Here is a 25,455-nt window from a genome sequence, read left to right on the forward strand (position 1 = left end):
GTATGCGCAGATTTTAATGATTTGTATATCATGAAGTATCATATAATAAGTTGATTTTATGATACGAATATATTCTAAAAAGTAAATATTGTCATGATTTTTAAATGTATACAATTTTACATATTCTATAAATAAAAAATTTAATTTGACAAATCTAGTCAAAATATGTTAAATGATAAAAGTTATCGGGCCAAATTATTATGATCTTTTTAAATTTCGTATTTACTTATATTATTATCATGGATTAAAATGATAATTTATTATTATAAGATAAGTTTTATAAATTTATAGTTCGTTTAGATGATTCTGTTTCAAAAATCTAAATTAGCGAAAACTATATTTATTTATAAATAATTTACTAATAGGTTAGTTTATTAATGGACAGAATCGATTTAAAAAATGTGTTACGAAAAAATTGGTATGTATAAATTTGCAAAAAAAAAGTGTTTTATGCTGATCCTCCCGTGTTTTTAGTAGTAAGGTTTTTTGTGTATCTTGTCATTAGCTATTAAGTTTTGTCATTAACATAAGTTTATTTATAAAGTTTATTTAACTATATACGAATATACTGGTTGTATATTCATGTGAAAACAGGGAACTCTTCTATATAGATGAGCTGTAATTCAATTTTATTTCTGTATTTTTAATAAATTCAGCAAAAGAGTGTATTTGAAATATATTGTAATGATTTCAAAAATAATTCGTTGTTAGTTATTGCTAATTTCAAAACATTTATGAATTAACTTATTAATTTATTTTATCTTATCTTCATTAGGACACACGTTATTAAAATCTTTTTTTTCTTATTGGAACACTTTCAAAAACAGTAAGGAAATATGTATTTTGATTTATATATATATTTTTTTTTTTGTTTTTCCAGAGAAGCAATCATTCAACACATCAGTTAATAATGTCCAGATAATGAGCAATTTTTCAGAAAAATGGAAACACAAATATTAATTTCAATAATATGATTGATTGTTTATGTAGTTCATTGTACTTTAAACAGTACTAGTAAGAGTATTGGAATTATATTTAATTTGAAGAAAAAACACTTGGAAAACATCAAAGTTAATGTTTAGAAATTAATTTTTTTATTAATTTGCTTAAAAAAAATTGAAACCAGAATTATGCAAAAGAATATGTATTAATACTTCTCTCTTACCTTTTGATTTTTATGTTTCTTTGAGTGTGTATATAAAAATTATATGCATTATGATTCAATAATCACTATAAATTAACTTCAGTATAAATTTAATTTAATATCACTTTAATTTTCTAGAAAAGATACATATTCCGTAAGTTTATGCAATTGATCTTCACTAGTGGTTCCACTGGTAATATCCAGTTTAGCTCTTGTAGGAATCACAGAACGTGTTGCTTCTTCGATAGCCCAACCTTTTTTCTTACAGGCGGCGATGACCATATCTTCTGCTAAACCAGTCATTTCTGAAACTGTGTCTATAGAAACAGAACTATAGGCCTGCGTTATCAGGGTAACAGCTCTTGAACGCAATTTTTCTGCAGAAAATTTAAACTTAATTACTTCCAGGTATGTAATTTAAGTCAGTAATGGTAAACTATATTTTTTATATTTGGTAATATATAAATACATAAATGTATTGAGAATCTCACCTTCAACATTTTTCATGATTTCACAAACACTATCACTCCAATTATTTTTTAAAGCTTTATATGTTGATGGGTAATCTCTTTTCCACATACATTTACCAACTGCCCAAATCAGAGCTAGTTCTGGATTATCATTTTTTATTTGTTCAGGTATTCGTTGCCATAAAAATTTTGCATTACATCTATTTAACAAATAAATTCACATATTACAAAAATTCTTTCGAGACAATATAACTAAATAATAACGATTCATGTAGATACTAACAAATCATTTTGATATAAATACAAGGCCAGTAGTTGAGAATACACCCCTGCAGTGGGTGAGGTATTAGATGTCTGGAAGTATTGAAATAACATAATAATATATCAAAACTAAATATAATTCATATGACATTTGCTTACTGCTAACTCAAGTTCTTGTTTTTCTAATTCGGAAACTAATTTATTCATTCGCTCATCCATTTTCTAGGGAGCTTGACTTAATAGGATAGTTAAGTTAAACAATTATTTTCTTTTTCAAACAAACACAACACGTAAATATTAAATATTAATTTGGTTATGACATCAATTCGGTGGTAAATTTTTATGATAAATCGTAATTATTGTTATTATTAAATATCTGTATTTACATTATATATTATATATTTGACAGATATGTTTTAGGAATAACGATTACAATATAATTTCTAAGTAGATAATAGTATTTTCATTTTCAATCTGCAGACCGAGTACTGTCAAAAGCATAGATGACAATCAAAAGTGTCAAACGCCATAGTCGTGTCAATGTGTCAAGAGTGTCAAAAGTGTCATACGCCATAGTATATCTTGTTAAACAATCTAAGATGGCTATCTATAGAGAAATAGACTACCCATTACATTTCGGAAATAAAATCACAAAAATTTTTAGCCATAATTTTAATTTTATATGCATTTAATAATATTATGTGTACTACACGATATATCTAAAATAAAAGACCTTTTGCAAAACTTCAAGTATTAGGTAAGCAGATTTATTACAATTATTTACCCCCCATCACCCTTGTCAGCAAAAGTAAGCAAAGCTCTTACCGCCCACCCCAATGCTTATGTAAACATTTTGCAATTAATGTATTGTTTTTAAAATACTACCTATGACGTAATCATCATTTAGACTCCCCTTGCCAAAGATCTGATTAATGCAGAAGAAGTTTTCTTTTTATTATCCGGCTCTGGTAGAGTTGTTCTGTTGTTCACCCTAAAAGTTGTCTCGAAATCTACATATGGTTTCAAATATTATATTCAATTATAATATTCAGGATTGAATTCACAAGAGCATTGTGATTTTTTTATTAGAAATTATTGATTATTATTATTTATTTCCTTGAAATTGAGCAGCAATGGACTGAATTTTTCTAAGATAAAATTACATGCTTCCAGTTTTCTAAGTTCTTAATACGACTTGAAATACAGAAAATATATGAAACTAAGACCATTTTAAAGTTTTAAAAGGATCCCGTTTAATAAATACGTTGAATGACAATTCTGTAAATATCGGAAGTAAAAAAGGAAATAAAAGCAGGTTTGCCATCATTCCGCCATAAACGCTCATGGCTTTTTTTATCTATGGCTCATGGCTCATGGTTTATCGTCTGACAGTTGTTTCTGATTTAAATCATAACCTTAAATACTTCAACCTAGAAAGGACATACAACAGCTTTCATACAATAGCTTTAAACGTTGTTAAGTAGTAAAATATAATATTTGTTTGAAAAATAAAATTAATATTTTCTCTATGAACTTTGTCCATTATTTTGAAGTAGTTATATCAGATCAGAAAAAACGCAGTAAGTGTATTTCAAAATCTTTTGACTTTCAACTGAAACAAGCGAATTTGGCAAACAAAGAAAGCTGAATCAGGCGAAATTGTAATGGTACTTGAATACAAATAAAAATCAGTATTATTTCGCACTATATGTTTTTATTGCAGTTAAGAATATGAATGTATAAACTAAATATGGAAGAAAATAATGAAGTTTCAGCTAGGGATAATAAAACAATGTCTGGCGAACATACATGCCTAAATAGAGAGAAAGAAGCCCTAGATGCAAAAAATGAAGAGAGAAACGATACCAATATTCATTTGATAGAGGAAGCAATTGATATTATAAAAATTAATGGAAATAATGACAATGAAAAGGCTTCTATTGAAAAACACTTTAGGCATGAAAAAACCAAAAAGGAAGAGATATTAGAAACGAATAAGGATGATTTATTGACACTGGAAGTTGATAACAATGCACCAGTCAATAAAGTAGATTTGGAGAGGATGAGACGAGAATTAACTGAATATCAATTTGATGATTCAAAAATAAATAAAGAAAAGAATGAACATATAGGAGTAACTGAAGATGTAAGTGATGAAGCAGAAGTAAATGTAGAAGTAGAAATTATTAAAGAAATTTATGATGAAGTAAACATCAATAAAGCACAACCATTAATTCATTTGAACAATGGTAATAAAGAAGATTTCGATGTGAAGGACGATATGCTTGAAGGACATTTTGAAGATGACATGAAAATGAATGAAAAAGCAATTTTAAATGGTAAAATAGATGCAGATATAAATTATGAAAATACAAGAGTAAATGAGCCAATAAAACAATTTGATATGGATATTGATGGAACAAAAATGAATACAGAAAAAGCATATAAGATGGAAGAATTCACCGATGATGGATTAGGATTAGACATCAACTCTTATGATGGTGATGAAGATGAGGACTACAAAACAGAAACAGTGAATTATCGTAAACTAATTCTAATGAATATGCTGAGCTGCATCAATGTCGAAGAATATATGCCTATTTTTGAGTTAGTATAATATAATAATAAGCATATAGAGATTCAGTGCATATGTATAATTGTTTTTGTAAATTTATTCTCAATATGTCACTTTTAATGTGAAAAACAAAACAAAGTTTTACTTCTGTTGAATATTCCATGCACATTTATTTATATTAAAATATTCTTGTTTTTGAAGATTTTATAATATGAATGATTTTTGTAATGAATATGTTAAAAACATTTTAAAGTAAGTATGTTTACTAAAATGAAATAATTATACCTAACCACTTTTGAATTTTACAGACACTACAATATAACACATGAAACATTAAGATTATTAGATGAAGATGATTTAGATGACATGGGGATTACAGATCGTAATCACATAGTTGAATTGTTGAATCATATTAGATCCTTGCCGCCATTACAAAGACAAACGTGAGTTCAAAACATTAAAGTGTTATATAAAAAAAATAGTGATAAGTTTCAATTGTTATTGAAAATAATGATTTTTCAGTCATTATGAATTATTGGATGAACCACTTCTGAACAAAGATGTATTTACAAATTTTTCAAAACACTTTGACTTGTTAACTTTATCATTGAAACATGGTTTAGAAGTTAGTTGCAGTATACATGACATCAGTAAGTATTTAGTGGATAGTAGTAGTAGCGATGTGGATAGTAAAATAGAGATATGGGAAGGATCTTTTCTATGGTTTGTTTACAAGTTTATTTAAAAAAAAAAAATTGATAAATTGTTTGTATATTTAATCACATTATTCAGAAATTATAAATAAAATATTACTTTTTTATCTTACATATTCAATGTATACAGTTTTGATAGTATTTTCACTTGTGTTTTCCTCAGTTCAAATTAAATTGCATGAATACAGCAATCTCCTATTTATGTATATATATATATATATATATATACACACCTAAGTCTGTTTTTATGCGGTCTTTTTGTACACGGTTTTGATATAACACGGTTTGAAAATTGAATATTTTTAGTTTTTTTTACACGATTTTATTCCATTTAGCACGATTTGAAATTTTATGTAATTAAATTTTTTTGTCAAATTTAATTTTCTGCGATGTATGTTCATATCACAAAAAAGTATTTATGAAAGAAAAAAGTCTGAAACCATCGATAGTATCGATAGTTTGCGAACACTAGTTTAAAGATTTAAGTGAATTCCCCTTTAGCGCGTACGAACAATTTTTACTGGTCAAAGCAATTTGAATAGCACTAATTTAGGGGAATTATTATTAAAATAAACATGAATTCTTGTTCTTGAAAATTCTTGTTTTTCACTAATTTAATAGTTTTAGAGATTAGGAACAAATCACCCATTTTTGTATAAGATCAATGTCTTTTTTACACGTTTTTTTTTACACGGTTTCTTCTGGAACCAATCTCCGTGTAAAAACAGACTTAGGTGTATATATATTTATATATATATATATATATATATATATATATATATATAATATAAACTCAACATACAATTTAAAACTGTTGTAATATATATATATATATATATATATATATATATATATATATATATATATTTTGTAGAGCTTCGAACAAAGAATCCTAAATCTTATCAAGATTATGCTTCTTGACAATGTCCTGAACATGGAACGTACCTAGTTCTGAAACGTCAATAGTAAATAAATAAAGAAATGGTTTAAAAAAAAACTTTGTTTTTTTTATTTATTACTTTTTGGATTCGTTGTTGGAAGCTCTACCATCTAATATATATATATATATATATATATATATATATATATATATATACACCTAAATCTGTTTTTACACGGTAGATTGGTTCCAGAAGAAGCCGTGTAAAAAAAAAAACGTATAAAAAAGACATTGATCTTATACATAAATGGGTGATTTGTTCCTAATCTCTAAAACCTATTAAAATTAGTGAAAAACAAGAATTTTTAAAAACAAGAATTCATGTTTATTTTATTAAATCAAATATATAATGCTTATAGCTATTCACATTTGCTTTGACCAGTAAAAATTGTTTGTACGCGCTGAAGGGGAATTTACTTAAATCTTAAGCTAGTGTTCGTAAACTATCGATACTATCGATGGTTTCAGACTTTTTTCTTTCATAAATACTTTTTTGTGATATGAACATACTTTGCAAAAATTAAATTTGACAAAAAACATTTAAGTACATAAAATTTCAAATCGTGATAAATGGAATAAAATCGTGTAAAAAAATTTAAAATATTCAATTTTTAAACCATGTTATATCAAAACCGAGTACAAAAAGACCGTGTAAAAACAGACTTAGGTGTATATATGTATTCTTGTTTGTTAATATAATAGTATTTTATTATTTTACACAAATTTAGTGTTCAATCAATTTTACATCATAATTAATGTTTCCTGTTTTTCCTGGTTTGGTTTGTATAATTTCCTCCTTTTATATATTTATATTTATCATCAACTGTGTATTTATGTTATATGTTTTTTTAGATTACTGAATGATGACACACATCAAGTGTCGAGACGTTTAATGGAATAAATAATTTTGTTATTTAATCTTTTTTTTTAATTCGACGGTTGGGCTGCAAGAAAAATTTACAAATATGTATCAACGTCGACAAAACTATCATCATCATATATATATATATATATATATAATATATATATATATATACAACAATTTTAATTCTATGTTGAATACTAAGTTTCAAATTTAAAAAAAAATTCAATACGTAATATTATAATTTTTTAATTTAAATTTCTCATAGGAGAACTTTTTTAAGTTTAATCAACATGTATATTGAGTAACAAATATGATCATTATTAACAGATTGCAAGAAGCGACGATACAGAGATATACATAATCCTATTATATATCCTGAAGGAATAAAAAGCTCAGAGATTGCGATGGATACAGCAAATATATGCAGAATAAAATTGATGAAGTGAATACACAACTTGATAATAGCAAGAAGGTAATAATTTTATAATCTGTGAAATCAACATGAATTTAAGTTTCCTTTATTTTTTTCAGTTATGGGGTATAGAGATATTGCCAAAAACAAAAAATATGTCAGAAAGAATTTTGAAAGCTTAGGAATTAGTAATGAACACTGACATTTTTATCTTGTATAGTATTAAGAAAGGTGTTTAAGATTTTGTAAGCTAATGTAGCCATATATTTCCATACCTTGAAGGGTATTTATTATAATATAATTTATATCGTTAGTCAAACTTATGTATACAGATAAATTTCACATTATCTATTACATTTTGTTTTGTTTTGTTTTATAGTCACATGTGAAAAATATATAATATTAAATTTGATTTCATTTTGCCTGTTTATTGTTTTTGCAAAAAAAATCCTGTACCTAAAATCATAATAGGTTTCGAAATCACATACTTAGCTTAGAGTAATGAAACTTATTAAAGAAAGAAAAAAGGCTGTGTTTACTTATGTGTCTAATATACAGTGTGCAAATGTAAATGCACAAATAAGTTTTGTATGTAATCATTTGGTGTTGTATTAATCATGTAATAAATATATTAGTTTTTGAAACAGTTTTTTACAGGCCTAAGTACGCAGTATCACCTTTATAAAATTAATTAATTTATAAATAAATAAATGCGTAATAAACCTTTATGTAATTAATAAAAACAATAATAACAATTAATAATAACAAAAAGAAAAAAAACTTAACTAACTGCTATATGTTTATACTAAAAGCTATGTTACCAGTCTATATAAATATATGTTCTATGCTCTATGTTTAATTTCGGTTGTAAATATTTTTAAAATAAACCAACAGTCTGTGTTGTCTGAGACTTAGTTTGAACAAGTTTCTTGTATAATTGCAGTAATAATTATCCATATCATAAATTTAATAGTTCTTTGTGATTTAGGTAAGTACAAAATAATTATTTTTTTTATTTTAAGGCAAAGTGTTGGGCATAATTCTAAGCAAATATTTGTTAAATACATTTTCAACATATTGTGATATTGATTTAAGTCCAAAACAATTTTTAATACATTAATTTGTTGCTTTAAGCATCAAAATTGAATTAAATTGTTTGAGGTTAAAATGTCAAACATCAAACACCAAACGTCAAAATTGACGACGGCTGTTTTCAGGTTACAAATGTCTGTTGTGACAGGTTTATTTTCAAATGTGTTTTAAAATTGTTAATCAATTAAATAAATGTTTAATAATTAAGTGAAATAAGCTCAGATTTAGTTCATCTTTTCTTACTTTTTAAAACTATTCAAAATCAGAAATATTTCAAATGAGGTAACAAGGAAATAAGTTTTTGAATGTTTTTTTTCTGAAAACAAATATTAGTGTATTAATTTTTATGTTAAGAATAGTTAATATAAGTTGTTATTCTCAATATTTACATTATAAATGGGGCAAAATATATATATGCTCTTTTGCTCTTTTGAATCATAAGTGCCATTAATTAAATTTAATTGATTAAATAACAATTATTTGTTTGTCTAATGTTACTGAAATATTTAGAAAGTTTGCACAAAATTAATTTACCTATAATTTTTTTTAACACTCGATACTTTTACACAGTAACGCGATATGCTTTAAAATGTCATTCTTTGCGAGCTAACAATACAGTTTATGTTCTATGTGATTTATAAAAATATTATACAAATGCCACAGTACTTATAATAATTTATTTGAAAACATTCAATATTCCTCGAACATTTCGGTACGGTACGTTCCTGCAGTTTGCATTAAGGGGTTAGGGGTCCTTGGAATTTTAGAAAAATCTATTTTTATTTTTTGCATTTTCATTAAGTGCAATATCTTGAAAATGTTCTCTGAAAATTTCAAGTTGATCCGATAATTACTTTTTGAGTTATTGGACTCTTACCAGCGCGCTGACGCAAGTGGAAAGCTCGATACTTATACTCAAGATTATTCTCCCTCACCTCCTGATGTTTTAAAAGCTTTTTAACCGATTTACGACGATGTCAGCAATGATAATTTACTTTCAAGATGTGTAGTACAAGATTGAATCCATAACAGAAAAAATTAAAAGCTTCAACCAACTAGTGTAAAAAATATGCCTAAAAAACCGTGAATACTAGTTCTACTATCGTACAAATTGCTGAATGCATATACATAATCATTATTATTGATTATGGATACCCTAGGACATAATTGTGGGTATAATTCCCGTTGGTATGCTGAAAAATTGGATGCTGCACGTGTGAAAGTGGCGGATCAGCGCGCCAACGAAAACACTCGGGAGGCCAGAATGCTTTGTAGGCAACATCAAATGTTATATTAGAAACTTGCACAATGACTGATGAACTATTATATGGCCCAGAAATAAATGACTCGGTTTAAGTAATTCAATAATTCGAATTTCTGTACGTAAATCCAATTTGAAACTTTTTAACGCGTTTTTCTCAATGTTTTTTGAACCGGTGACCACTGTAACCCAAAAACCGCTTAGTAAATTTTAATGAAATTTATACAGCTTTTAGAATACATAATAAATTCGGGCCTGATCAAAGGATTTTTATTTTTTCAAAAATTTCAATTGTTTAAGACTAATTAACTGTTGATTTTTTACCCAAAATTTTAGATTTTTTTTTCTGATGCGGCCATTTTGTTAATTTTCGCAAAAAAAGAAAACCTTCGATCAGGCCCAGGATTATCTATTTATAAAACTATTTTTCTTTATTCGATTGATTTTAGATGAATCTCTAAGGAGTTATGATGGTCACCGCCAGGACCGTTTTTTGAAACAGTGTCAACAAAAACAGCTATAACTGGGATTTTTTTTCTCAAATTTTTGTTACTTCAAGTCAAAACATTGTATAATGATGCCGTATTAATATTTTTGTACAAAAACATTGTTTAATAACAAAAAAAACAATACTGAAAATTCTCATTTTTTCCGGGGTACCTCCAAGTACCCCTAACCCCTTAAGGTACGATGCCATACACCACTAGTTAGAATTTATTTTACATTGTTCTGTACACTTAAGTGATTAATATTGGATATCAAAATTTTGAATAATTTGTAGTTGCAATGCGGATAAGTATCAATATGTGGAGTTAGAACATTTTTTTACATTTTGTTAAATAACTTAAAATTTTGGTTAGATTAATAGGAATTCAGGTTTGAGTTTGATAATTAGCGATATGTGGATTTGGGACATTTTTTTATATTTTGTCAAATAACTTTAAAGTTTTGTTCTAGGGATTTTAATTTATTCATATTAGTGAAAAAAAAAATTTAGATTTATTAATCATAAACCATATTAAAACCATAAACTGCTATTCACGCCTTTTTAAACTACCATTTATGGATTCAAGTTATTAGATTAATATAAATGATCTATCATTCGGCTGTACTTACACATATTTAATGTTACTACACTAGTATTGAGAAACATATAATACTATTTTAAATATAATTTTAAATGGCCTTAGAATAAAAATTTATTTTTATTGCAGGTACTTATGACTTATAAGAATGCCTCAAAAGGAACTTTACAATCTGGGTCTTCGCCATAGTAAAGGGACAATATAATCAACAACTAATTGGACAAAGTCTTTTTGATGATAAGGACGAAATTATCCTGTTTGATAACCTTTCTGGTTATCCATTGCAAAACAACGAAATCTTTGGTTGCAACATCGGAATTTTATCAAAAAAATGGATTTGTGTTTGCAATTTTTGAAATATTTTGACTGATTCCAAAAGATTTTGAAACGCTGATTTCAAAAATGCTATCCGTTTTTGGATAAATCTACATACACCCCGCAAATAATTGAAATTTTTAGTTGCAAAGTCGTTTTTTTTTTCAAAAATCGAGTTTTTTTCGCGATTTTCAAAATGGTTTGATTGGTTTTGATTGATTTTAAATCGCTGAATTCGAAAATATTATCCGTTTTTGGATATATCCACACACCACTGTGAAAAATCAAAATCATTGGTTGCAAATTCCAAATTTTACTAATGAAATGACAATTTTTTTTCGCGTTTTTCAAAATGTTTTGACCGACTCTAATAGTTTTCGAGACGCTGATACCGAATATGAAATCAGTTTTTGGAAAAAAAAAATCTTCTGCCCTTGGTACCAAATTGAAGTTTGAAAAATTGCCAACTTTGAAGCTGATTTTAACTATGAAGACGATGATAAATTTGTATTTTTTTTGGTTTGGTATAAAGATTGTACTTTAGTCTACACAAAGCATTAATTAAAATTATTAATTTCATTCATTAAGTGCCTTAAAATTGCATTTGAAAGTCACGATTTTGGCCAATTTTGGCTGCTCCTGATAGACTGTCTTTTTATCGAAAAAATAATAAGATTTTTAAATTACACCAAAGTAGGTTTGGTTTACTGCTAACCAGGCGTAAATATGAATTTATTAAAAATTATTCTCCTACTTTTTCTTATCTTATATATATATATAATATATATATATATATATATATATATATATATATATTATGTCGATTTTTGTAATACTGACACTCAATAAATTTAATTCTATCTATGTTTTATTTATTTACACAGTTTGAAAAATTATTGGCTTCAAATATTTTTTCAGTCAAATGGGGTTCGATCTGTCGATCCTCGAATTGCTATTCTAGCCTAAACCGTATCTTTACGACCTCGGCCATTCGCACATTTGGCATACAATATTTTTAGGAAACTTATATTTTTCATTTTAAAAATAAGACTGTATTTTTAAAAAATAGCAGGGAGTTCTGTATAACTAATTGGCCGAGATCGTTGAGTGACCACTACGGTTGTTCAGCGTGCCTTGGTTCAAATCCCGAAGATGCTTGAAAAATCGAATGTATAGTTTTTCATAATTATCAAATATTAGTTCAAAATATTAAATTCAGGTGTCGCATTTCGACCTTGACACTTAGTAAATTTCTGAAAAACAAAAAACTCAAGTTTCGCACTTGACTGTTGTAAGAGAGATACATAAAGAAAAAAAAAAAAAGGTAGAGGAAGAACTGGGGAAAGAGAGGGGTAGAGGCAGATGATGAATAAGAGAGATGTGTATGATACATATTCTTTATTAAAATTTAATATTAATACAATATAGGAATAAAAATAACTTTTATCATCAATAACTTAAATAGCCGAGCGGTTTAAGTGACCGCATACTCGGTGAAATCGCTCTGGAGGCAGGCACAATGTGAGACGGATCGAATCCGGCTGAAGGCGACGACGAGCAACTCTGAAGCAGAAAAAATGGAGCAGTGCTGGTGACCGGCTGTTGGCGAGCGCAAAGGGTCCTGAAACGAACACACCGAGTGATGGTCAACGTGAGGTCCATGATGCGAGAGGTCACACGCAGAGAGACACATTGCGGGAAGATGCATGCCGAGCCCAGAAATCTACCCAAAAACCACAACATGCGAAAAAAATACCAAAAAAGGAAAAAAAATGTGAAAAAAAGCGGAAAAAAGGGAAAAAAAAGGGGAAAGAGGAGGGGGAGGAGGAGGAAGGAGGTGGGAGGACCTAAAAAAAACCCCCTAAGTCCCAGATCAATTTTTCTCTTTTCTGTTCAGCGTTGAAACTTTTTTATGTTTTTTAGTGTTCCCTCACACCAATTCCCAAAACCAACACTCGAATGAAATCAAGTCCACGTTGAAATTTTCACAACGAGAAAAAATTACTGGGACTTAGTTAAAATATTTAACTTTGCCCCAATAAAATTTTCTCGTTGTGAAATATTCAATGTGAGCCTCATTCATTCGAATGTTGGCTTTGGGATAATACAGCATGCATAAATAACTCGTCTGTCTTAATTGAAAAGGTTTCAAAAAATTTAGACTTAGAAAAAAAAACTATCTGAAAGGACTTAGAAAACAAAAATTATTCGAAAGAATTATAATCAGAAAATTTGGACTTAGAAAAAAAAATATATATGAGAGGACTTAGAAAAAAAAAATTATTCGAAAGAATTATAATCAGAAAATTTGGACTTAGAAAAAAAAATATCTGAAATGACTTAGAAAAAAAAAAATTATTTGAAAGAATTATAATCAGAAAATTTGGACTTAGAAAAAAAAAAATTATTCGAGAGAATTATTTAATTAATCGATGAAATGAAATGATATTAATCGAATCAAAATTGTTTATACGACTTGATAAAACATGTGAAACCTTTACAATTAATCGAGACACAAACAAATTTAGTTGACTTGAATAATATACAAATTATTGGAAAAAGCCAAAAAAGAAATTTAATAAAACTTGTAAAATGAAATAATAAAAAATGTTTAAAAACTTGAACATTAAAAACTTCAAAACTGTTATAAAGCTAATTGTTATCATATAGAAATTGAGTTAAATAATTTTTACAACTTGAATCGAATAATAAACTTGTAAACAAAATTAAATTTTGTCTAATCATTCAAGTCAACTCTTCGAAACTTTGATTGTATGTCTTGATCAAAATTGTTTTTAGCAATAAAAGAATAAAAATCTATCATTTAGCTATGCAGCGATATAATTGAATAAATTTAAAATAAAACTACAGTAAAAGACTTTTAAAGCTGCATTTAATTAACAATTTGGTAAGTCATATTAAATATTTGAAAGAATTTGATCAAAATCAACAATCGTGTTATCCATAAATAAGAATGTTCATGCAGTCAATATCGCTTGGGGAAAACACATGATTCTTGATACTGGAAATGTCAAATACAAATACAAATATTTTTTCTTTATAATAATGAACAAGAGGTGTAATAAAACAGAGATTTTTGTAACAAAGTAAATTTGTAACTTGTAATTTATAACAAAATACCATCAATTTAGGAGTTATCTAAGGTAAGGTGCTAGGGCCCCTTCAACAAATAAGTAATCGAAGCATACAACAAGCTGTATTGGTTAACTAATCATTTAGCAACAAAAATTTAATATATAAGAATTCTGAATTCCACACAAAATAGTGTTATTTATAGAATAAAAGAATTCATAAAAGGCACTTGTATAAATAAATAAAAAAACTGAATCAACATGTTTTCCCCATAGCAAATTAAATAAGAACAACATCTTTTACACATATGTCTGCCAAATTATTTTAAAATCTTTTATTAGCATAATAGTTATTGATGAATTAACAAAAAAAAAATGTATTTTATGTATTAAAAATTAATAAAGTATACCCTATTGAAAAAATGATTTTGACTCATTTATTATAATATAAACAATGTTTTCAGCAGATATATGTGTACAACTATATTAATAATGCACGACCCAGAAAATATTCCACTAAAATATATACAGGCTGCCTTATAAATGATATCGGATAACAAAGGGACAAGTTCTCAAAAAATCTTCCAATTAATTTTCATTTATTCATTTCATTTAATATGAAAAACAAGCATTAAATACATATTTAATAAGAAGTATTATTATTACAAGCACAAAAGTAGCATATAATACAAAGTCGGTCAATAATTGTAAACTCTGTTCAGAAAATAAATTATAAGTAATATCTTTTTATTTATTTCTATTCAAATCATAGTTTTATTGAAGATGACAAACGATTTTCAAAATTATTTGACTGCTTTAAATTCAAAACTCAGAAAAACTTAATGCATTTATATATATATATATATATATATATATATATATATATATATATATATATACATAAGTTAAATTTTGAATATTTAAAACACTATAGGCACAACAGATATAGTACGATAAATGCCTGTATATAATTCCAGAAATATATCCTTTGACTCGCTTTGTATAAAACATGCTTTGCACTTACATTGTTTGATATCCTCTATAGCAGCTCCCGGAACTCAAGTCCAATACACGAACCACCTCTAGAGCATCTGCCAGAAATCTCAAGTACTCGACACAAAACCACTACTTTCGAATCACTACATAACTTTAGTCTTTTACAAGTTTATTTGACATGTTGCAATTGTCCGAGTAAGTCTTTACACAATACACGACACACGACTTATATTAGAGACTTTCGTGAATTTAGAATTCGATATAAAGAGATATGTGTTGGAAGTACTCAAATATAATCTACAAAAGCACATATATAAATTATACTATTGATAATTGCATGTATATAATTAAAGGATACATTGGCGCTGTAAATGAATTAATAACCTACAAAAGCACATATAGAAATTATACTATTGATAATTGCATGTATACAATTAAAGGATACATTGGCGCTGTGAATGAATTGTTTAATTATAAAATTGATTCAAAATGAAGACCCTGAAAGAGATACTTGTCAAAGGCACCTCCACACATATCCATTTTTTCGGCTTTTAATTAACGTTTCACGATAAATTTATTATATCAAAATGATCTACTAAATTAATTACACGTTTTGATGCATAAATTAATTAAAACTAATCAAAGATTTAATTAAAAAAAAAACGTTAATTAACGCTAGCACATGGTAATTCATGAAAATTTCTTTGACAATCGAGTGGCGATTGAAGTTGTCAACATGTGTCAGAATGGCTGTCACCTCTTGTGCAATTTAAAGCGCGAAATTCAAATATATGTTATTTAAATTATCAGTTTTCATAAAAGTACATAATTAGTGAATGATTTGATTTTTGCGATAAATAAATTATATCTGAATTAAAAGATTGTCTTAATTGAAAAAATAACTGGAACCTTGATGATTAATTGATATAGAATTTGAAATATAATATATAATTATCCAAGAAATACTACAAGAAATAAAAATATCCGAAAAAGTAGATATTAATGGCATTTATTTCGATTTATAAAATATACAAGTATTCATCATTAACTATATTGTCAAAGGCTCTTAGTATATACCTCTTACTTTAGATTTTGCTAGAACTTATTAACTGTGATAAGAATTATACTTAATAGTCACCATCATGTGCAAAATTTTACAAGTATCGCAACAAATTCATAGACAACATACTAAAGCACACACACATATATATATATATATATATATATATATATATATATGTGTGCGTGTGTGTGTTTCCATTCACTCTTCTAAATTTATTTGCAAGGTAAAAAAACAATTTCTAATACTATTTTCTAAACGCATTCATCGCCACATTTGTATTTCTGTTTTTTTTTTTTGGGAAAACGTGTGCTCGATTTATGTAGTTTTTGCTCAAGTGCCCACTGTTAAATAAATCTAAATAATATTATTTCGTTGACTAAGCAAGAGTTCACAGTTGAATGGCTGGCCGTTACTGTGTTATTTTATTTCGAGACTTATAGTGAGTACATGCATAAGGGTAATTTAATTTGAAGTTTTATTTACATTATTATCATCTGCTAACTCACTTCAATTTATAGATCAGAAGTATTGTGTAAATTGGACTACAATCATCATGCCATCAAGAATTTTAAAGCAAAATTACTTTTCCATGAAAGCCATTTTTTGTTTTAAATGCAAAATTTTATTTTTCTTACTTAAAAAAAAGTTACAATTTGAACAATAAATTGACAAAGAATAGTTACCTATGATAGTTACAATTTGAATGAATATAATCATGCAAACAAAGACTATTCGGTGTTTCGCTGGAGCGCTGCATTGCACACGAAGACAGCTTTGGTGACGCGTCAACAATGACATTTAATAATGTCGAAAAACTTGTCCAAAATTAAATTATCTACAACATTGTCTAACACCACAACATACTACAACAACTCGGTATACACTAAAACTCTAAACTCTATAGCCTATATATATATAGCCTAACCGTATATTTTCTTTTTCTCCAGGTCGCAACAAATACGTAATGTTAAAACTGTCGACGATTTTTCGTAATTTCCGCGTCCACAGCGATTTAATCGAAAAGGACTTCAGGCTTCAGGCCTGAACATTTTCTCAAATTTTTCATATTGTATATATATTTATATGCTTGTATCATTATATTATATGCTTCATATTTTATCTTAAGCCTGTATTTTTGTTTCGGTTACACCTTCAATGTCCTGATGGAACTTCCGTGTTCCGAAAGTGCCATTATCAGACAAAAACTTTTGTAAAAACAACTTTTTGTAAAAAAAAACACTTGAAGAAGTGAATTATGCACTTTATGCAAAAAAAAAAAATCAAATAATGTAAATGTGTATATATATGCTTGTATCAAAATGTTACTTTTATTTATTCAATCATGAGTTTGTTGTTATTGCTGCGAATTTAAATAATATTTCATGGATGTTAGAAATATTTTGTATATTTTATTTAATTAGTTTTTTATATTAGTTTTATTTAATTATTATTTTTTTATAATTTGTGTGATTATTTATAAATGTTGTTTCAGATGTTAATTCAGATAATTAAAATAGAAAAAAAAACTATGCTAAACAAAACTACTGCTAAAATGTTGATACTAAAAACTATGTTACCTGTCTATATAAATACATGTTTATGCTCTGTGTTCAATTTTTGATGTAAATATTTTTAAAATATATCAACAGTCTGTGCTGCCTGGATCTTGAACGTTGAACGTTGAACAAGTTTCTTTATAATAATAATAAATGTACAAGTCATAAATTTAAATAAATATAATGTTGTAGTGTGTTTATTGTGAAAATATGATTTAGGTAAGTACAAAATAATGTTTTATATTTTAATTTTAAGGCAAAGTGGTTCATGTTTATGTATTTCTAAATATTTTGACAAACTGTTTCGCATAATTCTAAACAAATATTTGTTTCAACACATTATGATATTCATTCAAGTCTAAAACAATGATTAATATATGAATTTGTTACTTTAAACGTCAAAAGTGAATTAGATTGTTTAAGGTTAAACGTCAAACGTCAAAATTGACAGTTGTTTGACAGCTGTTTATTTCCAAATGTGTTTTCAAATGTGTTAATTATTAAATATTTTATTTGAGAATAAAATCACAAAAACTTGGTGAAAAAATCCGTGGATAGATATCTTTAAATAAATCACGTAGAACAGGTCGCATTTAGTTCATTTTTTCTTACTGTTTCAAAACTGCTCAAAGTCAGAAATATTTCAGAAGACGAAAATACGTTTTTTCATTGTTCACACAAAAGGTGTGTTTTTTATACAAGGAAATACGTTTTTGAATGTTTTCTTTGAAAACAATAATATTTGTGTATTAATTGTCGTGTTAATAATATTTATTAAAAGTGCAGTTGTTATCAATATTTCAATATTTACATCATAAAAGGGTCAAAATTCTTAAATGCTCTTTGCAAGTAATGTTCTTTTCTTTTGAATCATATGTACCATTTTCAATTAAATTAATTAATTAATTCAATTGATAAAATAAATATTATTTGTTTAAAAAAATTGCACAAAATTAAATTATCAACATTTTTTTTTAATATTAATATTGGAATACTTTAAAATATCATTCAAAAGCAGAATAATGATTTTAGCGACCTAACACTAACAGTATAATTATGCTGTATAAGATTTATGAATCATTAATCAAACAAATTTTATTCAATTGCATTCAGTATGCGAGTTTGGGACATTTTTTTACATTTTGCCAAATATTTTAGAAATTTTATTCTGGACACTTTTATATGTTCATTTTAGTATAAACTAGATAAAATTTGAAAGAATTTAGTGTATATTGTTATATTCACTTTTATATTAAAATTTTGAATAATTTGTAGTTGAAGCGCAGATTTGAGTTTGTTAATTGGCTATAGGTGGATTTTGGACGCTTTTTTTTACATTTTGTGAAATAACTTTAAAACTATATTCAGAACATGCTTATTTGTTTATACTAATATAAACTTAGTACTAACAAATAGTATAAATTGTGTTATATCCTTTTATATCAAAATTTTGAACAATTTTCAGTTGAAACGCAAACTTAAACGTAATATGTAGATTTGGGACTTTTTTTACTTTTCTTCAAATAACTCTTATTTTCTCTTCTGGCACATTAATTTGTTTACATTAGTAAATACTATATCAAAATTACTAGAATTTAGTACAAACTAGTACATATAGTTGAATACTAAAATTTCGTATAATTTTTAACTGGAACGCGAATTTGTGTCCGTGTACATTTTATCGCACAACTTGAAAATTTTGTTCTAGGCATTTTAATTTATTTATATTGGTAAAAAATAGATAAAATTTAGATTTATAAATCATAAATCATATTAAAAGCAAAGACTGCTATTCATGTTATATCTACAGTGATGATATCAAATTATTCGATTATAATAAATGATTTATTTGAAGTTGAATCCATGAATACTATCCATGGATTGTTTTAAGAGCGTTTTTTTAAACTTTGGAAATGATACGAAGGGCATGTAAAAAATAAAGTTCCCAACGCTGTACACTCTTAGGTAATTTATATCTTTACTTTTTTACTCATGAAATCTTTAAGCGCTTATAACTTTTGAACTATTCATCGTAGGATGTTGATGTTCCCAGTGAAATATTCTAAATCAAAAGATCTTTAACCCAGTATGAGAATTTTTAAGATACCTCTTACCGTTCGCGAGATATACGCAGTTTGAAACAGTTAAACGCATATATCTCGAAAAATATTCAACATAGGATCAGGATGTATATGAACGAAATATGCGTATTTAAAAGATGTATCTTGTATCAGAATTTCATGCAAGATGCTGCGAATCTGAAATATTGCCATTTCATAGCTTTCCGGAGTGATATTTTATTTTATATCACTTCTGCCTTTTGCAGTAAAAATATGGTTCTGGGTTCTCAGTTAATAAAAATAATCTCGCTAAAGCAACTGCTGCTGCGGCGAAGGCGTTTCATTGAATGATATAAATCATCAAGCTTCAGCCAATAACTATATTTTAAATTGATTCAACTTTTTCCAGTTCCTCATAAAAGTGGTAAGAAAATCTTTTGCTATTTACTTTATCATAATGATCTTGTTAACAAAAGTTGCTACAGAAATTAAATTCAATAAAACTTGTAATTGAACTATTGATTTATATTCATATAATAATCTCTACAAATTTAAATTCCTGCAGTTCATGACGAGTATAAGCCTCAATCACAGAGTAAGTAGCGCGATCAAGTTATCGGAGAAAAATATTGGTTTATTTTAAAAATTTGAAAAATTTTAGTCTAGTAATTAGTCAATAAATATTTGCTATTAAGACTCGTTCTTGTTATGATTTCTTATTAACTTTCTATAAACATATGGTTTGCAAGTTGTGACTTTTCTCGTAAAATTCAAAACCAATCTTCTGCGGATTTCGAGGGTAAATTTATTCTACCACTAGATTTTTTTTCAATTTCAAACGAATTAAAGTAATGGAGTCTTTTAAAGCTATAAGATATGATAAATATTAATAAACAAGCATTGATTATTATTAGAAGAAATAGCTCTTGTTTACTACTTCCTTTTAGTTGCTATGAAACTCATTTGATAATTTAATTATTAGACTATTGATATTTTGCAATAATTGTGTTCAATTGTAACTTGCAATAGATACTTGTATTATAGAAAAATATGCAAAAAACTTATATGTGTATTTTTTATTTAAGTTTATTTTAAGTTTTTTTCGATTGTAAAGTCTTTTTCATGGACTTTATTATTATTATCCATGGATTTTACTAAGTTTCAATCGATTTTCAAGACCTTTTTTATAGACTATTATTATTGTCTTTCTTTCTATTACATGTGCTGTTAAATATATGTATATATTAAATATAAGTTGATTTTCATGTCATAATTTGATCAGAAGCACCCAAGTTATGAAGGTGGACCACGTCAGAAAATGCATATGCATATGACGAAATAATATATTTAAAATTTAGGTAAAAATTATGTTTTTATATAGAATCATATTTATTCATTAAATCTACATTAAAAAGGCAAGTTGGTCTAATAAAATGTTACATTATTAATACATTTAGTTTAAATATTTGCTTCTTCAATATAAAACCGAACCGAATATTGCTATGTTTTTTCATAATGTAATTAAATGTAAGACAATAATTAAATTTTAATTAATATTAATTGATAATTAATAAATATCGAGTTAAAACCGTGGATAAAGCATGAATAGCACGAATAAGGTTTTTGATATTTATTATATTCAAATTGAGTAAATGAGTTTTTAAAAAAATCATGAATAGTAGTCCATTTTACTTAATTTGAATAATATCAAGTTAAAACCTATCCTTAGAATAATTTTTAATTTTTATTACAGGTGCTTAAGACTTATAAGATTGCCTTAAAAGGAACCATAAATCCTGGGTCTCCCCTATAGTAGTGGGAAAATATAATCAACAACTAGTTGGACAAAGTGTTTTTGATGAAAAGGACCAAATTATCCTGTTTGATGAGCTGTTAGGGCGTGTACCACTGGAAAACAACAAAAACTTTGGTTGCAACATCGGAATTTTTAGCAAAAAAATAGATTTGTTTTCGCTATTTTGGAAATATTTTGACTGATTCCAAAAGATTTTCGGACGCTGATTTCAGAAATGCTATCTATTTTTGGATAAACCCACACACACCCCGCGAAAAATCGAAATCTTTGATTGCAAAATCGATTTCTTTTTTAAAAAAATCGGCTTTTCTTCGCGATTTTCAAAATGTTTTGATTGGTTTTGATTGATTTTGGGACGCTGATTTCGAAAATATTATCCGTTTTTGGATAAATCCACATACCGCTGCGAAAAATCGAAATCATTGGTAGCAAAACCAAAATTTTACTAATGAAATTAAATTTTTTTTTCGCGATTTTCAAAATGTTTTGACCGATTCTGATAGTTTTCGAGGCGCTGATTCCGAATATGAAATCAGTTTTTGGAAAAAAAATTCTTCTGCCCTTGGTACCAAATTGAAGTTTGAAAAACTGCCAACTTTGAAGCTGATTTTAACTATGAAGACGATGCTAAATTTGTATTTTTTTTGGTTTGGTATAAAGATTGTACTTAAGTCTACACAAAGCATTAATTAAAATTATTAATTTCATTCATTAAGTGCCTTAAAATTGCATTTGAAAGTCACGATTTTGGCCAATTTTGACTGCTCCTGATAGACTGTCTTTTTATCGGAAAAATAATAAGATTTTTAAATTACACCAAAGTAGGTTTGGTTTACTGCTAACCAGGCGTAAATATGAATTTATTAAAAATTATCCTCCTACTTTTTCTTATCTTTTATATATATATATATATATATATATATATATATATATATATAAATATGTATATATATACATACACGCGTATATATATATGCGTGTCTATATATATATATATATATGCGTATATCTATTTATTTATATATATATATGCGAATATATATTTATTTATTTATATATATATATATATATATATATATATATATATGTATATATATATTATGTCGATTTTTGTAATACTGTCACTCAATAAATTTAATTCTATCTATATGTTTTATTTATTTACACAGTTTGAAAAATTATTGGCTCCAAATATTTTTTTCAGTCAAATGGGGTTCGAACTGGCAAACTTCGAATTGATATTCTGGCCTAAACCATATCTTTACGACCTCGGCCATTCGCACATTCGGCAACTACATTTTTAGGAAACTTATATCTTTCAGTTTGAAAATAACACTTTATATTTTTACAAAAGACTGCGGTTTTGTGTAACCAATTGGCCGAGGTCGTTAAGTTACCACTACGGTAGCTCATTGTTTCTCGGTTCAAATCCCGAAGGTGCTTGAAAAATCGAATGTGTAGTTTTTCATAATTATCAAATATTAGTTCAAAATATTAAATTCAGGTGTCGCATTTCGACCTTGACACTTAGTAAATTTCTGAAAAACAAAAAAACTCAAGTTTCGCACTTGACTGTTGTAAGAGAGATACATAAAGAAAAAAAAAAAAGGTAGAGGAAGAACTGGGGAAAGAGAGGGGTAGAGGCACATGATGAATAAGAGAGATGTGTATGATACATATTCTTTATTAAAATTCAATATTAATACAATATAGGAATAAAAATAACTTTTATCATCAATAACTTAAATAGCCGAGCGGTTTAAGTGACCGCATACTCGGTGAAATCACTCTGGAGGCAGGCACAAGGTGAGACGGATCGAATCCGGCTGAAGGCGACGACGAGCAACTCTGAAGCAGAAAAAATGGAGCAGTGCTGGTGACCGGCTGTTGGCGAGTGCAAAGGGTCCTGAAACGAACACACCAAGTGATGGTCAATGTGAGGTCCATGATGCGAGAGGTCACACGCAGAGAGACACATTGCGGGAAAATGCATGCCGAGCCCAGAAATCTACCCAAAAACCACAACATGCGAAAAAAATACCAAAAAAGGAAAAAAAAATGTGAAAAAAAGCGGAAAAAAGGGAAAAAAAAAGGGGAAAGAGGAGGGGGAGGAGAAGGAAGGGGAGGGGAAGGACCTAAAAAAAAAACCCCCTAAGTCCCAGATCAATTTTTCTCTTTTCTGTTCAGCGTTGAAACTTTTTTATGTTTTTTAGTGTTCCCTCACACCAATTCCCAAAACCAACACTCGAATGAAATAAAGTCCACGTTGAAGTTTTCACAACGAGAAAAAATTACTGGGACTTAGTTAAAATTTTTAACTTTGTCCCAATAAAATTTTCTCGTTGTGAAATATTCAATGTGAGCCTCATTCATTCGAATGTTGGCTTTGGGATAATACAGCATGCATAAATAACTCGTCTGTCTTAATTGAAAAGGTTTCAGAAAATTTGGACTTAGAAAAAAAATTATCTGAAAGAACTTAGAAAATAAAAATTATTCGAAAGAATTATAATCAGAAAATTTGGACTTAGAAAAAAAAATATCTGAAAAAACTTAGAAAAGGAAATTTTTTTTCGAAAGAATTATAATCACACAAAATTTGAACTTAGAAAAAAAAAATATTCGAGAGAATTATTTAATTAATCGATTAAAATGAAATCATATTAATCGAATTAAAATCGTTTATACGACTTGATAAAACATGTGAAACCTTTACAATTAATCGAGACAAAAAAACAAATATAGCTGACTTGAATAATATACAAATTATTGGAAAAAGCCAAAAAAGAAATTTAATAAAACTTGTAAAATAAAATAATAAAAAATGTTCAAAAATTTGAAAATTAAAAAATTCAAAACTGTTAAAAGCTCATTGTTATCCTTTAGAAATCGAGTTAAATACTTTTTACAACTTGAATCGAATAATAAACTTGTAAACAGAATTATGTTTTGTCTAATCATTCAAGTCAACTCTTTGAAACTTTGATTGCATGTCTTGATCAAAATTGTTTTTAGTAATAAAAGAATAAAAATCTATCATTTAGCTATGCAGCAATATAATTGAATAAATTTAAATTAAAATCACAGTGAAAGACTTTTAAAAGCTGCATTTATTTTACAATTTGGTAAGTCGTATTGAGTATTTGAAATAATTTGATCAAAACTAACAATCATAAATAAGAATGTACATGCAGTCAATATCGCTACAGGGAAAACACATGATTCTTGATACTAGAAATGTAATTTAAAAAATTGTTTCCGTAGAATAATGAACAAGAGGTGTTATAAAAAAGAGATTTTTGTAATAAAGTAAATTTGTAATTTGTAACAAAATACCATCAATTTAGGAGTTACCCAAAGAGGGGTGCTAGGGCCCAATCAACGAACAAGTATTCAATGCATACAAAAAGCTGTATTGGTTAACTAATAATTTGGTAACAAAAATTTAATATAAATAATAATTCTGAATTCCACACAAAATCTTCTTTTTAAAGAACAAAAGAATTTCTGATATACTATTTATGGAATAATAATAATATAGCTTTCAATATCTTTGATACATACGAGAAGTACAAACTTTATTGTTTAATATTGATTTATAACATGTATAAAAGGCATGTATAAATAAATGAAAAATCACTGAATCAACATGTTTTCCCCATTATAAATTAAATAAGAACTTAAGTCTTTTACACATATGTCTGCCAAATTAATTTAAAATCTTTTATTCGCATAATAG

At 27.0% G+C, this 25,455-nt stretch overlaps 2 protein-coding genes across 2 annotated transcripts; one reads left to right on the forward strand and one right to left on the reverse strand.

Annotated features, from left to right (window-relative positions):
- Nucleotides 1–1,189: 1,189 nt before the first annotated feature.
- On the reverse strand, nt 1,190–2,276 carry LOC113373086 (COP9 signalosome complex subunit 8). The gene is made up of 4 exons (XM_026613410.1): nt 2,035–2,276; nt 1,898–1,968; nt 1,636–1,814; nt 1,190–1,521 (listed from the first exon to the last, which is right to left on the reverse strand). The coding sequence occupies exons 1-4, from the start codon at nt 2,092–2,094 to the stop codon at nt 1,271–1,273; spliced, it is 561 nt and encodes a 186-aa protein (XP_026469195.1). The 5' UTR covers nt 2,095–2,276; the 3' UTR covers nt 1,190–1,270.
- A 1,028-nt stretch (nt 2,277–3,304) lies between these two features.
- LOC113373701 lies at nt 3,305–7,414 on the forward strand. The gene is made up of 4 exons (XM_026613981.1): nt 3,305–4,482; nt 4,759–4,893; nt 4,973–5,100; nt 7,296–7,414. Exons 1-4 carry the CDS (start codon nt 3,611–3,613, stop codon nt 7,412–7,414), a joined length of 1,254 nt encoding a protein of 417 aa, XP_026469766.1. The 5' UTR covers nt 3,305–3,610.
- Nucleotides 7,415–25,455: the final 18,041 nt, after the last annotated feature.

Source organism: Ctenocephalides felis, unplaced genomic scaffold (genome assembly GCF_003426905.1).
Source record: "Ctenocephalides felis isolate EL2017-DRISC unplaced genomic scaffold, ASM342690v1 CF-g0.4_SCAFFOLD_01604, whole genome shotgun sequence".
NCBI classification, from domain to species: Eukaryota; Metazoa; Arthropoda; class Insecta; order Siphonaptera; family Pulicidae; genus Ctenocephalides; species Ctenocephalides felis.